The sequence below is a fragment of the Carcharodon carcharias genome (genome assembly GCF_017639515.1).
Source record: "Carcharodon carcharias isolate sCarCar2 chromosome 36 unlocalized genomic scaffold, sCarCar2.pri SUPER_36_unloc_4, whole genome shotgun sequence".
Lineage (NCBI taxonomy): Eukaryota > Metazoa > Chordata > Chondrichthyes > Lamniformes > Lamnidae > Carcharodon > Carcharodon carcharias.
This window is the reverse complement of record NW_024470752.1, coordinates 660,788-678,099: the sequence shown is the minus strand read 5'-3', so window position 1 is coordinate 678,099 and position 17,312 is coordinate 660,788. Positions and strand designations below refer to the sequence as shown.

General features: G+C 51.8%; 1 protein-coding gene across 1 annotated transcript in view; it reads right to left on the bottom strand.

The window, feature by feature from the left end:
- LOC121274456 (leucine-rich repeat-containing protein 71-like) overlaps nucleotides 1-17,312 on the bottom strand; it is a 91,619-nt gene that overhangs the window by 53,273 nt on the left and 21,034 nt on the right. Inside the window, exons 7-9 of the mRNA XM_041181798.1 lie at nucleotides 14,615-14,774; nucleotides 10,778-10,861; nucleotides 9,997-10,080 (exon numbers count right to left, since the gene is read on the bottom strand). Of these exons, the coding sequence (XP_041037732.1) occupies nucleotides 9,997-10,080; nucleotides 10,778-10,861; nucleotides 14,615-14,774 (328 nt within the window). The remainder of the gene's footprint in view (nucleotides 1-9,996; nucleotides 10,081-10,777; nucleotides 10,862-14,614; nucleotides 14,775-17,312) is intronic.

The following is a 17,312-nucleotide window of genomic DNA, read 5'->3' as shown; positions in this document are numbered from 1 at the left end:
TATAACACACGCAGGGGTTCCTATCCTATAACACACGCAGGGGTTCCTGTCCTATAACACACGCAGGGGTTCCTGTCCTATAACACACACAGGGGTTCCTGTCCCATAACACACACAGGGGTTCCTGTCCTGCAACACACGCAGGGGTTCCTGTCCTGCAACACACACAGGGGTTCCTGTCGTGCAACACACACAGGGGTTCCTGTCCTGCAACACACACAGGGGTTCCTGTCCTGCAACACACACAGGGGTTCCTGTCCTGCAACACACACAGGGGTTCCTGTCCTGCAACACACACAGGGGTTCCTGTCCTGCAACACACACAGGGGTTCCTGTCCTGCAACACACACAGGGGTTCCTGTCGTGCAACACACACAGGGGTTCCTGTCCTGCAACACACACAGGGGTTCCTGTCCTGCAACACACACAGGGGTTCCTGTCCTGCAACACACACAGGGGTTCCTGTCCTGCAACACACACAGGGGTTCCTGTCCTGCAACACACACAGGGGTTCCTGTCCTGCAACACACACAGGGGTCCCTGTCCTGCAACACACACAGGGGTCCCTGTCCTATAACAGACACAGGGGTTCCTGTCCTGCAACACACACAGGGGTTCCTTTCCTGCAACACACACAGGGGTTCCTGTCCTGCAACACACACAGGGGTCCCTGTCCTGCAACACACACAGGGGTCCCTGTCCTGCAACACACACGGGGGTCCCTGTCCTATAACACACACAGGGGTTCCTGTCCTGTAACTCATACAGGGGTTCCTGTCCTATAACACACACAGGGGTTCCTGTCCTATAACACACACAGGGGTTCCTGTCCTATAACACACACAGGGGTTCCTGTCCTATAATACACACAGGGGTTCCAGTCCTATAACACACACAGGGGTTCCAGTCCTATAACACACACAGGGGTTCCTGTCCTATAACACACACTGGGGTTCCTGTCCTATAATACACACAGGGGTCCCTATCCTATAACACACACAGTGGTGACTGTCCTATAACACACACTGGGGTTCCTGTCCTGTAACACCCACTGGGGTTCCTGTCCTGTAACACACACAGGGATTCCTGCCCTATAACACACACAGGGATTCCTGCCCTATAACACACACAGGGATTCCTGCCCTATAACACACACAGGGATTCCTGTCCTATAATACACACAGGGGTTCCTGTCCTATGACACACACAGGGGTTCCTGTCCTATAACACACACAGGGGTTCCTGTCCTATAACACACACAGGGGTTCCTGTCCTATAACACACTCAGGGGTTCCTGTCCTATAATACACACAGGGGTCCCTATTCTATAACACACACAGGGGTTCCTATCGTATAATACAAACAAGCGTCCCTATTCTATGACACACACAGGGGTTCCTGTCCTATAACACACACAGGGGTTCCTGTCCTATAACACACACAGGTGTTCCAATCCTGCAACACACACAGTGGTTCCTGTTCTATAATACACACAGGGGTCCATATTCTATAACACACATAGGGGTTCCTGTCCTATAACACACACAGGGGTTCCTGTCCTATAATACACACAGGGGTTCCTGTCCTATGAAACACACAGGGGTTCCTGTCCTATAACACACACAGGGGTTCCTGTCCTATAATACACACAGTGGTTTCTGTCCTATAATACACACAGGGGTCCCTATCCTATAACACACACAGGGGTTCCTGTCCTATAATACACACAGGGGTCCTTATCCTATAACACACACAGGGGTTCCTGTCCTATAATACACACAAGGGTTCCTGTCCTATAACACACACAGGGGTTCCTGTCCTATAACACACACAGGGGTTCCTGTCCTATAACACAAACAGGGGTTCTGTCCTGTAACACACACAGGGGTTCCTGTCCTATAACACACACAGGGGTTCCTGTCCTATGACACACACAGCGGTTCCTGTCCTGCAACACACACAGGGGAACCTGTCCTGCAACACACACAGGGGTTCCTGTCCTGCAACACACACAGGGGTTCCTGTCCTGCAACACACACAGGGGTTCCTGTCCTATAACACACACAGGGGTTCCTGTCCTGTAACACACACAGGGGTTCCTGTCCTATAATACACACAGGGGTTCCTGTCCTGCAACACACACAGGGGTTCCTGTCCTGCAACACACACAGGGGTTCCTGTCCTGCAACACACACAGGGGTTCCTGTCCTGCAACACACACAGGAGTTCCTGTCCTGCAACACACACAGGGGTTCCTGTCCTGCAACACACACAGGGGTTCCTGTCCTGCAACACACACAGGGGTCCCTGTCCTGCAAAACACACAGGGGTTCCTGTCCTGCAACACACACAGGGGTTCCTGTCCTATAACACACACAGGGGTTCCTGTCCTATAATACACACAGGGCTCCCTATCCTATAACACACACTGGGGTTCCTGTCCTATAATACACACTGGGGTCCCTATCCTATAACACACACAGTGGTTACTGTCCTATAACACACACAGGGGTTCCTGTCCTATAACACACACAGGGGTTCCTGTCCTATAACACACACAGGGGTTCCTGTCCTATAACACACACAGGGGTTCCTGTCCTATAACACACACAGGGGTTCTTGTCCTGCAACACACACAGGGGTTCCTGTCCTATAACACACACAGGGGTTCCTGTCCTGTAACACACACAGGGGTTCCTGTCCTATAATACACAAAGGGGTTCCTGTCCTATAATACACACAGGGGTTCCTGTCCTGCAACACACACAGGGGTTCCTGTCCTGCAACACACACAGGGGTTCCTGTCCTGCAACACACACAGGGGTTCCTGTCCTGCAACACACACAGAAGTTCCTGTCCTGCAACACACACTGGGGTTCCTGTCCTGTAACACCCACTGGGGTTCCTGTCCTGTAACACACACAGGGATTCCTGCCCTATAACACACACAGGGATTCCTGCCCTATAACACACACAGGGATTCCTGCCCTATGACACACACAGGGATTCCTGCAGTATAACACACACAGGGATTCCTGCCCTATAATACACACAGGTGTCCCTATTCTATAACACACACAGGGATTCCTGTCCTATAATACACACAGGGTTTCCTGTCCTATGACACACACAGGGGTTCCTGTCCTATAACACACACAGGGGTTCCTGTCCTATAACACACACAGGGGTTCCTGTCCTATAATACACACAGGGGTCCCTATTCTATAACACACACAGGGGTTCCTATCCTATAATACAAACAAGCGTCCCTATTCTACGACACACACAGGGGTTCCTGTCCTATAACACACACAGGGGTTCCTGTCCTATAACACACACAGGTGTTGCTGTCCTGCAACACACACAGGGGTTCCTGTCCTATAATACACACAGGGGTTCCTGTCCTATCACACACACAGGGGTTCCTGTCCTATAACACACACAGGGGTCCCTATTCTATGACACACACAGGGGTTCCTGTCCTATAACACACACAGGGGTTCCTGTCCTATAACACACACAGGGGTTCCTGTCCTATAACACACACAGGGGTTCCTGTTCTATAATACACACAGGGGTCCCTATTCCATAACACACATAGGGGTCCCTATTCCATAACACACATAGGGGTTCCTGTCCTATAACACACACAGGGGTTCCTGTCCTATAATACACACAGGGGTTCCTGTCCTATGAAACACACAGGGGTTCCTGTCCTATAACACACACAGGGGTTCCTGTCCTATAATACACACAGTTGTTTCTGTCCTATAATACACACAGGGGTCCCTATCCTATAACACACACAGGGGTTCCTGTCCTATAATACACACAGGGGTCCTTATCCTATAACACACACAGGGGTTCCTGTCCTATAACACACGCAGGGGTTCCTGTCCTATAACACACGCAGGGGTTCCTGTCCTATAACACACACAGGGGTTCCTGTCCCATAACACACACAGGGGTTCCTGTCCTGCAACACACGCAGGGGTTCCTGTCCTGCAACACACACAGGGGTTCCTGTCGTGCAACACACACAGGGGTTCCTGTCCTGCAACACACACAGGGGTTCCTGTCCTGCAACACACACAGGGGTTCCTGTCCTGCAACACACACAGGGGTTCCTGTCCTGCAACACACACAGGGGTTCCTGTCCTGCAACACACACAGGGGTCCCTGTCCTATAACACACACAGGGGTTCCTGTCCTGCAACACACACAGGGGTTCCTTTCCTGCAACACACACAGGGGTTCCTGTCCTGCAACACACACAGGGGTCCCTGTCCTGCAACACACACAGGGGTCCCTGTCCTGCAACACACACAGGGGTCCCTGTCCTATAACACACACAGGGGTTCCTGTCCTGTAACTCATACAGGGGTTCCTGTCCTATAACACACACAGGGGTTCCTGTCCTATAACACACACAGGGGTTCCTGTCCTATAACACACACAGGGGTTCCTGTCCTATAACACACACAGGGGTTCCTGTCCTATAATACACACAGGGGTTCCAGTCCTATAACACACACAGGGGTTCCAGTCCTATAACACACACAGGGGTTCCTGTCCTATAACACACACTGGGGTTCCTGTCCTATAATACACACAGGGGTCCCTGTCCTGCAACACACACAGGGGTCCCTGTCCTATAACACACACAGGGGTTCCTGTCCTGTAACACACACAGGGGTTCCTGTCCTATAACACACACAGGGGTTCCTGTCCTATAACACACACAGGGGTTCCTGTCCTATAACACACACAGGGGTTCCTGTCCTATAATACACACAGGGGTCCCTGTCCTATAACACACACAGGGGTTCCTGTCCTATAACACACACTGGGGTTCCTGTCCTATAATACACACAGGGGTCCCTATCCTATAACACACACAGTGGTGACTGTCCTATAACACACACTGGGGTTCCTGTCCTGTAACACCCACAGTGGTTCCTGTCCTATAACACACACAGGGATTCCTGCCCTATAACACACACAGTGATTCCTGCCCTATAACACACACAGGGATTCCTGCCCTATAACACACACAGGGATTCCTGCCCTATAACACACACAGGGATTCCTGCCCTATAACACACACAGGGATTCCTGCCCTATAACACACACAGGGATTCCTGCCCTATAAGACACACAGGGATTCCTGCCCTATAACACACACAGGGATTCCTGCCCTATAACACAGACAGGGATTCCTGCCCTATAACACACACAGGGATTCCTGCCCTATAACACACACAGGGGTTCCTGTCCTATAACACACTCAGGGGTTCCTGTCCTATAATACACACAGGGGTCCCTATTCTATAACACACACAGGGGTTCCTATCCTATAATACAAACAAGTGTCCCTATTCTATGACACACACAGGGGTTCCTGTCCTATAACACACACAGGGGTTCCTGTCCTATAACACACACAGGTGTTCCAGTCCTGCAACACACACAGTGGTTCCTGTTCTATAATACACACAGGGGTCCATATTCTATAACACACATAGGGGTTCCTGTCCTATAACACACACAGGGGTTCCTGTCCTATAATACACACAGGGGTTCCTGTCCTATGAAACACACAGGGGTTCCTGTCCTATAACACACACAGGGGTTCCTGTCCTATAATACACACAGTGGTTTCTGTCCTATAATACACACAGGGGTCCCTATCCTATAACACACACAGGGGTTCCTGTCCTATAATACACACAGGGGTCCTTATCCTATAACACACACAGGGGTTCCTGTCCTGCAACACACACAAGGGTTCCTGTCCTATAACACACACAGGGGTTCCTGTCCTATAACACACACAGGGGTTCCTGTCCTATAACACACACAGGGGTTCTGTCCTGTAACACACACAGGGGTTCCTGTCCTATAACACACACAGGGGTTCCTGTCCTATGACACACACAGGGGTTCCTGTCCTGCAACACACACAGGGGTTCCTGTCCTGCAACACACACAGGGGTTCCTGTCCTGCAACACACACAGGGGTTCCTGTCCTGCAACACACACAGGGGTTCCTGTCCTATAACACACACAGGGGTTCCTGTCCTGTAACACACACAGGGGTTCCTGTCCTATAATACACACAGGGGTTCCTGTCCTGCAACACACACAGGGGTTCCTGTCCTGCAACACACACAGGGGTTCCTGTCCTGCAACACACACAGGGGTTCCTGTCCTGCAACACACACAGGAGTTCCTGTCCTGCAACACACACAGGGGTTCCTGTCCTGCAACACACACAGGGGTTCCTGTCCTGCAACACACACAGGGGTTCCTGTCCTGCAACACACACAGAGGTTCCTGTCCTGCAACACACACAGGGGTTCCTGTCCTATAACACACACAGGGGTTCCTGTCCTATAATACACACAGGGGTCCCTATCCTATAACACACACTGGGGTTCCTGTCCTATAATACACACTGGGGTCCCTATCCTATAACACACACAGTGGTTACTGTCCTATAACACACACAGGGGTTCCTGTCCTATAACACACACAGGGGTTCCTGTCCTATAACACACACAGGGGTTCCTGTCCTATAACACACACAGGGGTTCCTGTCCTATAACACACACAGGGGTTCCTGTCCTGCAACACACACAGGGGTTCCTGTCCTATAACACACACAGGGGTTCCTGTCCTGTAACACACACAGGGGTTCCTGTCCTATAATACACAAAGGGGTTCCTGTCCTATAATACACACAGGAGTTCCTGTCCTGCAACACACACAGGGGTTCCTGTCCTGCAACACACACAGGGGTTCCTGTCCTGCAACACACACAGGGGTTCCTGTCCTGCAACACACACAGGAGTTCCTGTCCTGCAACACACACAGGGGTTCCTGTCCTGCAACACACACAGGGGTTCCTGTCCTGCAACACACACAGGGGTTCCTGTCCTGCAACACACTCAGGGGTTCCTGTCCTATAACACACACAGGGGTTCCTGTCCTATAATACACACAGGGGTCCCTATCCTATGACACACTCTGGGGTTCCTGTCCTATAATACACACTGGGGTCCCTATCCTATAACACACACAGTGGTTACTGTCCTATAACACACACAGGGGTTCCTGTCCTATAACACACACAGGGGTTCCTGTCCTATAACACACACAGGGGTTCCTGTCCTATAACACACACAGGGGTTCCTGTCCTATAACACACACAGGGGTTCCTGTCCTATAACACACACAGGGGTTCCTGTCCTATAACACGCACAGGGGTTCCTCTCCTATAACACACACAGGGGTTCCTGTCCTATAACACACACAGGGGTTCCTGTCCTATAACACACACAGGGGTTCCTGTCCTACAACACACACAGGGGTTCCTGTCCTACAACACACACAGGGGTTCCTGTCCTATAACACACACAGGGGTTCCTGTCCTATAACACACACAGGGGTTCCTGTCCTATAACACACACAGGGATTCCTGTCCTATAACACACACAGGGGTTCCTGTCCCATAACACACACAGGGGTTCCTGTCCTGCAACACACACAGGGGTTCCTGTCCTGCAACACACACAGGGGTTCCTGTCCTGCAACACACACAGGGGTTCCTGTCCTGCAACACACACAGGGGTTCCTGTCCTGCAACACACACAGGGGTTCCTGTCCTGCAACACACACAGGGGTTCCTGTCCTGCAACACACACAGGGGTTCCTGTCCTGCAACACACACAGGGGTTCCTGTCCTGCAACACACACAGGGGTCCCTGTCCTGCAACACACACAGGGGTCCCTGTCCTGCAACACACACAGGGGTCCCTGTCCTATAACACACACAGGGGTTCCTGTCCTGTAACACACACAGGGGTTCCTGTCCTATAACACACACAGGGTTTCCTGTCCTATAACACACACAGGGGTTCCTGTCCTATAACACACACAGGGGTTCCTGTCCTATAATACACACAGGGGTCCCTGTCCTATAACACACACAGGGGTTCCTGTCCTATAACACACACTGGGGTTCCTGTCCTATAATACACACAGGGGTCCCTATCCTATAACACACACAGTGGTGACTGTCCTATAACACACACTGGGGTTCCTGTCCTGTAACACCCACAGTGGTTCCTGTCCTATAACACACACAGGGATTCCTGCCCTATAACACACACAGTGATTCCTGCCCTATAACACACACAGGGATTCCTGCCCTATAACACACACAGGGATTCCTGCCCTATAACACACACAGGGATTCCTGCCCTATAACACACACAGGGATTCCTGCCCTATAAGACACACAGGGATTCCTGCCCTATAACACACACAGGGATTCCTGCCCTATAACACAGACAGGGATTCCTGCCCTATAACACACACAGGGATTCCTGCCCTATAACACACACAGGGATTCCTGCCCTATAACACACACAGGGGTTCCTGTCCTATAATACACACAGGGGTTCCTGTCCTGCAACACACACAGGGATTCCTGTCCTGCAACACACACAGGGGTTCCTGTCCTGCAACACACACAGGGGTTCCTGTCCTGCAACACACACAGGGGTTCCTGTCCTGCAACACACACAGGGGTTCCTGTCCTGCAACACACACAGGGGTTCCTGTCCTGCAACACACACAGGGGTTCCTGTCCTGCAACACACACAGGGGTTCCTGTCCTGCAACACACACAGGGGTTCCTGTCCTGCAACACACACAGGGGTTCCTGTCCTGCAACACACACAGGGGTTCCTGTCCTGCAACACACACAGGGGTTCCTGTCCTGCAACACACACAGGGGTTCCTGTCCTGCAACACACACAGGGGTTCCTGTCCTGCAACACACACAGGGGTTCCTGTCCTGCAACACACACAGGGGTCCCTGTCCTATAACACACACAGGGGTTCCTGTCCTGTAACACACACAGGGGTTCCTCTCCTATAACACACACAGGGTTTCCTGTCCTATAACACACACAGGGGTTCCTGTCCTATAATACACACAGGGGTTCCTGTCCTATAACACACACAGGGGTTCCTGTCCTATAACACACACTGGGGTTCCTGTCCTATAATACACACACGGGTCCCTATCCTATAACACACACAGTGGTTACTGTCCTATAACACACACAGGGATTCCTGCCCTATAACACACACAGGGGTTCCTGTCCTGCAACACACACAGGTATTCCTGTCCTATAACACACACAGGGGTTCCTGTCCTATAACACACAGGTGTCCCTGTCCTATAACACACACAGGGGTCCGCGTCCTATAACACACACAGGGGTCCGTGTCCTATAACACACATAGGGGTCCCTGTCCTATAACACACACAGGGGTTCCTGTCCTATAACACACACAGGGGTCCGTGTCCTATAACACACACAGGGGTCCCTGTCCTATAACACACACAGGGGTCCGTGTCCTATAACACACACAGGGGTCCCTTCCTATAACACACACAGGTGTCCGTGTCCTATAACACACACAGGGGTCCCTGTCCTATAACACACACAGGGGTCCCTGTCCTATGATACACGCAAGGGTTTCTATCTCTGAAAGAGTCTTCCCTGTACTCAATGTCGGCGATATCCCTGCTCTTTCTGGTCTAGCGGAAGGCGAGGAACCCTCTGCATCAACCGGATGTCCAGTCACTCGGTCCCAGCCTGAAATACCTCGAAGGGCAACATTCCTTTTGTACGATCCCAACGGCAGTTGCATGACTGGGCATCAGTATCGGTTCGCAGAGCTGCTGTAGCCATCAGCTGTGAAGCTGAGGCATCAAGCAGTAACAAGCCTTAGAAAGTGCAAGTGCCCGTCCTTGTTACGGAAGGCACACCAGTACAAGCTCAGGGAAAGTGGAAGGAGCCATCTGGTCAGCAAAGCCCATATCGTAAGAATAAACATTGACGAGATGAAGGATATGTCGCATTAAACGGTGAAGCAGACTACTTGGGAGTGTGAGCTAAAATGAGAGTCAGTATTTACCGATTTCCGTCGCCCCTGAGCCTCGAGTAGAAGGACCCTCCTCTCCACCACCTCCTTGTGGTTTAGTGCAAACGGAGCGAGAACCTGCACCGAACAGAAGAGTGCCGAGGTTGACAGTGACAGAAACTACATTACAGAAGCTGTGGGTACACTGCCGGCAATGCCACCACCACCCACACCACCCCCCCACCCCGCCCCCACACCCACACCACACATCAACACACTCCAACGCACCTCGCCAGGCCCCAAACACCTGAACAAAACCCTGGGCGTCATGAGTAAGCTGGGCCGTATACCGACAGCATGGATTTCGTAGCACCTGGCGGTCACTTGGAACACGCAGTTATTCCACAAATCCCCAACAAACGGGGCTGGGTGGCCGGGGTGGGGGGGGGAGGAGAGAGAGGTGTGGTGGGGGGAGAGGGGGTGTGGGCAGAATGTCCTGCGAGAGATTCTCCTGTCCTGCCCTGTGTCCCGAGAGGAATCCTACTCCCTGCCCCAGTGTGAATTATATCCGTCGAGGTTAAGTACATCCTGGCGGAGGGCGCTAACTGAACGGTTACTTGAGCACATATAAAGAGATACTTTACTGACACAGGAGTAGAGTGTCCTCAGGGGAGATAGGCCTGTTTAAAGGCTCGCTTTGGTTTTTTTTTCCTCATCACCAGCTGGCTGTCAGGAATATAAAACCCTGGGGCAACCGCACAACCTGTCCCGTTGTGCCGAGGCCCCGGTGTCATTCACCGTTCACCGACCCCAGTCACATCGCCAGTGTACTCACCTCCGCTAGTTTGGTTGCTCCGCCATCTCCGATTTGATTGTAGGCCAGGGAGAGCCACAGGAGAGTCCGGTTCAAACGGAGTGCCTGCAGAGAAGGGAAACAAACTCATCCCGTTTCAGTTTTTCTAAATGATCTGGACTCAGGTGTAACGGGGGCAGCACTATAGAGTTTACAGGCAACATGAAATGTGTTAAGCGGCAGATGGTGATGAGGCTAGTTCTAGTCTTCAAGACGACTTTGACAGGATAGGAAATGGGCAGACAGAGTTCAACGCAGAGAGCAGTGAAGAGATGGACTTTGGTCGGGCGGTGGGGTTGTGGTGGTGGGGATCGAACGTACAAGGACAGTGTACGAGAAATAGCAGTTTTAAAAACTGTGGCTGGTCAGGGAGATCTTAGTGTTGGTATCCATGAGGCCTTAAAAGTGACAGGGCAAATTAATAAGATGACCTGAAAACCCTCCGGGTTTACTCGAGTTTACATATAGAGGAATAGAGGATAACGACAAAGAGATCCTTCTTCAGCTGCTCCATCAATGACCTTCCTTCCATCATAAGGTCAGAAGTGGGGATGTTCGCTGATGGTTGCACAATGCTCAGCACCATTCGCGACTCCTCAGATACTGAAGCAGTCCATGTCCAAATGCAGCAAGACCTAGACAATATCCAGGCTTGGGCTGACAAGTGGCAAGTAACATTCACACCACACAAGTGCCAGGCAATGACCATCTCCAGCCAGAGAGAATCCAACCATCGCCCCTTGACATTCAGTGGCATCACCATCGCTGAATCCCCCACTATCAACATCCTGGGGGTTACCATTGCCCAGAAACTGAACTGGACCAGCCACATAAATACTGTGGCTACAAGAGCAGGTCAGAGGCTGGGAATCCTGCAGTGAGTAAATCACCTCCTGACTCCCCAAAGCCTGTCCACCATCTACAAGGCACATGTCAGGAGTGTGATGGAATACTCCCCACTTGCCTGGATGAGTGCAGCTCCCACAACACTCAAGAAGCTCGACACCATCCAGGACAAAGCAGCCCCGCTTGATCGGCACCCCATCCACAAACATTCACTCCCTCCACCACCGACGCACAGTAGCAGCAGTGTGTGTACCATCTACAAGATGCACTGCAGCAACTCACCAAGGCTCCTTAGACAGCACCTTCCAAACCCACGACCACTACCATCTAGAAGGACAAGGGCAGCAGACACATGGGGAACACCACCACCTGGAAGTTCCCCTCCATGTCACTCACCATCCTGACTTGGGAAATAAATCGGCCGTTCCTTCACTGTCACTGGGTCCAAATCCTGGAACTCCCTCTCTAACAGCACGGTGGGTGTACCTACACAACAGGGACAGCAGCGGCTCAAGAAGGCAGCTCACCACCACCTTCTCAAGGGGCAATTAGGGATGGGCAATAAATGCTGGGCCCGGCCAGTGAAGCCCACATCCCGGGAATGAATTAAAAAAAAGATTGTGTCGGGACTTTTATCAATGGCTGGTTAGGCCTCGGCTGGAGTATTGCGGAACATTCCGGGCCCCACACCTCAGGTGAGCCGTTGAGGCCTTAGAAAGGGTTTGGAGGAGGATTCCCAGGATGGGACCAGGGATGAGGGACTTCAGCTATGAGGAGAGGTTATGAGGAGTCCTCCTTCAAGCAGAGAAGGTCAAGAGGCGACCACCTCAAGGGTTTCAAAGATGATGAGCAGTTTGATAGAATAGACAGAGAGAGAAAAAATATTCCTTCAAGTGAGTGGGTTAATATGCAAAGGTCAGGGGTTGAAAGTCACCGGTAAAAGGTCGAGAGCAGGAGGGGAAATCTCGACCTGAAAAGGTGTCGGTAGCTGATTTGTTAAATAATTTTTAAAAGGGAGTTAGACAGATAGTTGAGGGTGAGGGAATTACAGGCAAAAAGGAAGGTGCTGTGGGGCTAAACAGGACTGCTCTCAGAGCCAGCACAGGCACGGTGGGATGAATGGCCTCCTTCTGGGCTTTACATGATCACCAAAGATTTCAGCTAAACCCAATTCAGACATCAATACTTTGGAAATAAAGGACGCTGTGCACGCAGCTCATTTTAAATCAGAAGACTGCAAAAATGTGTGTGGGTGTGTGTGTGTGAGAGAGAGAGGGGGAGGAAGAGAATGTGTGCGTGTGTGTACATATCAGAGAGAGAGGGGGGAGGGGGAGGGGGAGAGAGGTAGAGGTAGAGGGAGGAAATGTCTGTGTGTGAGAGAGAGAGAGAGAGAGAGGGGCAGTATGTGTGTGAGAGAGGGAGGGAGAGGTAGTGTGCATGTGAGAGAGAAAGAGGGAGGGTGTGTGTATGTGAGGGGGAGAGAGAGGTAGTGTGTATGTGAGAAAGGGAGAGGGTGTGAGGGAATGTGTGTGTGAGTGAGAGGGGATGCGCACATGAGAGAGGGGGTAAGAGAGAGACAGAGAGAGGGAATGTGTGTGTGAGGGACAGAGGTAGTTTGTGAAAGAGAGGGAGGGAGGGGGTGTGTCTGTGTGTGCACATGTGCGTGAGAGAGAGAAGGGGGAGTGTGCACATGAGAGAGGGGGTGTGTGAGAGAGACTGAGAGGGTGTGTGTGTGTGTGTGAGTGAGGAGTGTGCATGTGAGTGTGAGAGTGAGTGTGAGTTTGAGAGTGAGTGTGAGTGTGAGAGTGAGTGTGAGTGTGAGAGTGAGTGTGAGTGTGAGAGTGAGTGTGAGAGTTAATGTGTGAGTGTGAGAGTTAGTGTGTGAGTGTGAGAGTTAGTGTGTGAGTGTGAGAGTTAGTGTGTGAGTGACAGTGAGAAAGAAAGAGAATGCTTGTGTGTGTGTGAGAGAGAGAGAGAGAGAGAGAGAGAGAGACTGTGTGTGTGAGAGAGAGAGGGAGAGGGACTGTGCATGTGAGAGAGAGAGAGGGACTGTGTGTGTGTGAGAGAGAGAGAGGGACTGTGCGAGTGAGAGAGAGAGGGAGAGGGACTGTGCGTGTTAGAGAGAGAGGGACTGTGTGTGTGTGTGTGTGTGTGTGTGTGTGTGTGTGAGAGAGAGAGAGAGGGACTGTGCGTGTGAGAGAGAGAGAGGGACTGTGTGTGTGTGTGAGAGAGAGGGACTGTGCGTGTGAGAGAGAGGGAGAGGGACTGTGCATGTGATAGAGAGAGGGACTGTGTGTGTGTGAGAGAGAGGGACTGTGTGTGTGTGTGTGAGAGAGAGGGACTGTGCGTGTGTGAGAGAGAGAGAGAGAGGGACTGTGCGTGTGAGAGAGAGGGGGAGGGACTGTGCGTGTGAGAGAGAGAGGGACTGTGTGTGTGTGTGAGAGAGAGAGGGACTGTGTGTGTGAGAGAGAGAGGGAGAGGGACTGCGTGTGAGAGAGAGAGAGGAACTGTGTGTGTGTGAGAGAGAGAGAGAGAGAGAGAGAGGGACTGTGTGTGTGTGAGAGAGAGAGAGAGAGACTGTGCGTGTGAGAGAGAGAGAGGGAGAGGGACTGCGTGTGAGAGAGAGAGAGGAACTGTGTGTGTGTGAGAGAGAGAGAGAGAGAGAGAGAGAGAGAGAGGGACTGTGTGTGTGTGAGAGAGATAGAGAGAGGGCCTGTGTGTGAGAGAGATAGGGAGAGGGGAGGAGGGAGGGTGGGGGGGACTGTGTGTGTGAGAGAGAGACAGAGAGATAGAGAGAGAGAGGAGGGGGAAGGGAGGGGGGACTGTGCATGTGAGAGAGAGGGACCTGTTAGGGAAGGAAACAGTTAAGAGTCAAGGATGTGCAAGTGGTATATAAAGGGAAAACAGATGAGAGAGAGTGAGAGTGATGCTGGGCAGGCTCACGGCACAGGTCTAAGAATCCTGCTGACTTACATTTGCAATGTACCCTGCTCCGATATCGGTGATGTGATTGAAGCTGAGATTCAACGATATGACAGTTTTGTTTGATTTTTTAATGGTAGAGAGTGCCTCTGCAATCAGCTTTGTCCCTGCATCATCTATCTTGTTGTTCCTCAAAGTTATATGTTGGAATCTGTGAATGAACGATGTGGGAACATCAGAGACAGCTGCATCAGGAAGACAGGACAGTTCACTTAGTTTCAACATTGAGAAAACTGGAGGAGGCCATTCAGCCCCTTGAGCCTGTGCTGCCAACAATTCGATCATGGCTGACCTGTGTCTTCAATTGTTGGCTCTGTAACCCTGAAAACCCTTAAATCCACAAAAAGCCACCAATCTCAGCTTTCAGGTTTCCATCAGACCATCCCTGCCAGCCCACAACTCAACAGCTTTTCAGGAGTGAGAGTTCCAGATTCCCACTCCCCTTTGAGTGAAGTAGTGTCTGGACTGAGGGAGCGCTGGACTGCCAAAGAAGCAATACCGAGGGTGCTCTACAATGTCCTTCACAGACTTGGACAAAGCAGCCCGCTTGATCGGCACCCCATCCACCACCTTAAACACTCACTCACTCCACCACCTTAAACACTCACTCCCTCCACCACCTCAAACACTCACTCCCTCCACCACCTCAAACACTCACTCCCTCCACCATCTCAAACACTCACTCCCTCCACCACCTCAAACACTCACTCCCTCCACCACCTCAAACACTCACTCCCTCCACCACCTCAAACACTCACTCCCTCCACCACCTCAAACACTCACTCCCTCCACCACCTCAAACACTCACTCCCTGCACCACCTAAAACACTCACTCCCTCCACCACCTAAAACACTCACTCCCTCCACCACCTAAAACACTCACTCCCTTCACCACCTAAAACACTCACTCCCTCCACCACTTTAAACACTCACTCCCTCCACCACCTTAAACACTCACTCCCTCCACCACCTCAAACACTCACTCCCTCCACCATCTCAAACACTCACTCCCTCCACCACCTCAAACACTCACTCCCTCCACCACCTCAAACACTCACTCCCTCCACCACCTCAAACACTCACTCCCTCCACCACCTCAAACACTCACTCCCTCCACCACCTCAAACACTCACTCCCTGCACCACCTAAAACACTCACTCCCTCCACCACCTAAAACACTCACTCCCTCCACCACCTAAAACACTCACTCCCTTCACCACCTAAAACACTCACTCCCTCCACCACTTTAAACACTCACTCCCTCCACCACCTTAAACACTTACTCCCTCCACCACCTCAAACACTCACTCCCTCCACCACCTCAAACACTCACTCCCTCCACCACCTCAAACACTCACTCCCTCCACCACCTCAAAAACTCACTCCCTCCACCACCTTAAACACTCACTCCCTCCACCACCTCAAACACTCACTCCCTCCACCACCTCAAACACTCACTCCCTCCACCACCTCAAACACTCACTCCCTCCACCACCTCAAACACTCACTCCCTCCACCACCTCAAACACTCACTCCCTCCACCACCTCAAACACTCACTCCCTCCACCACCTAAAACACTCACTCCCTCCACCACCTCAAACACTCACTCCCTCCACCACCTTAAACACTCACTCCCTCCACCACCTCAAACACTCACTCCCTCCACCACCTCAAACACTCACTCCCTCCACCACCTTAAACACTCACTCCCTCCACCACCTTAAACACTCACTCCCTCCACATCCTTAAACATTCACTCCCTCCACATCCTTAAACACTCACTCCCTCCACCACCTTAAACATTCACTCCCTCCACCACCTCAAACACTCACTCCCTCCACCACCTCAAACACTCCCTCCCTCCACCACCTCAAACACTCCCTCCCTCCACCACCTCAAACACTCACTCCCTCCACCACCTCAAACACTCCCTCCCTCCACCACCTCAAACACTCCCTCCCTCCACCACCTCAAACACTCACTCCCTCCACCACCTCAAACACTCACTCCCTCCACCACCTCAAACACTCACTCCCTCCACCACCTCAAACACTCCCTCCCTCCACCACCTCAAACACTCACTCCCTCCACCACCTTAAACACTCACTCCCTCCACCACCTTAAACACTCACTCCCTCCACCACCTCAAACACTCACTCCCTCCACTACCTCAAACACTCACTCCCTCCACCACCTTAAACATTCACTCCCTCCACCACCTCAAACACTCACTCCCTCCACCACCTCAAACACTCACTCCCTCCACCACCTTAAACACTCACTCTCTCCACCACATTAAACATTCACTCCCTCCACCACCTCAAACACTCACTCCCTCCACCACCTTAAACACTCACTCCCTCCACCACCTTAAACACTCACTCCCTCCACCACCTTAAACACTCACTCCCTCCACCACCTTAAACACTCACTCCCTCCACCACCTTAAACACTCACTCCCTCCACCACCTCAAACACTTACTCCCTCCACCACCTCAAACACTCACTCCCTCCACCACCTCAAACACTTACTCCCTCCACCACCTCAAACACTCACTCCCTCCACCACCTCAAACACTTACTCCCTCCACCACCTGGGGATCAAAGGTTACGGGGAGAAGGCAGGAGAATGGGGTTGTGAAAATTATCAGCCATGATTGAATAGTGGAGCAGACTCGATGGGCCGAA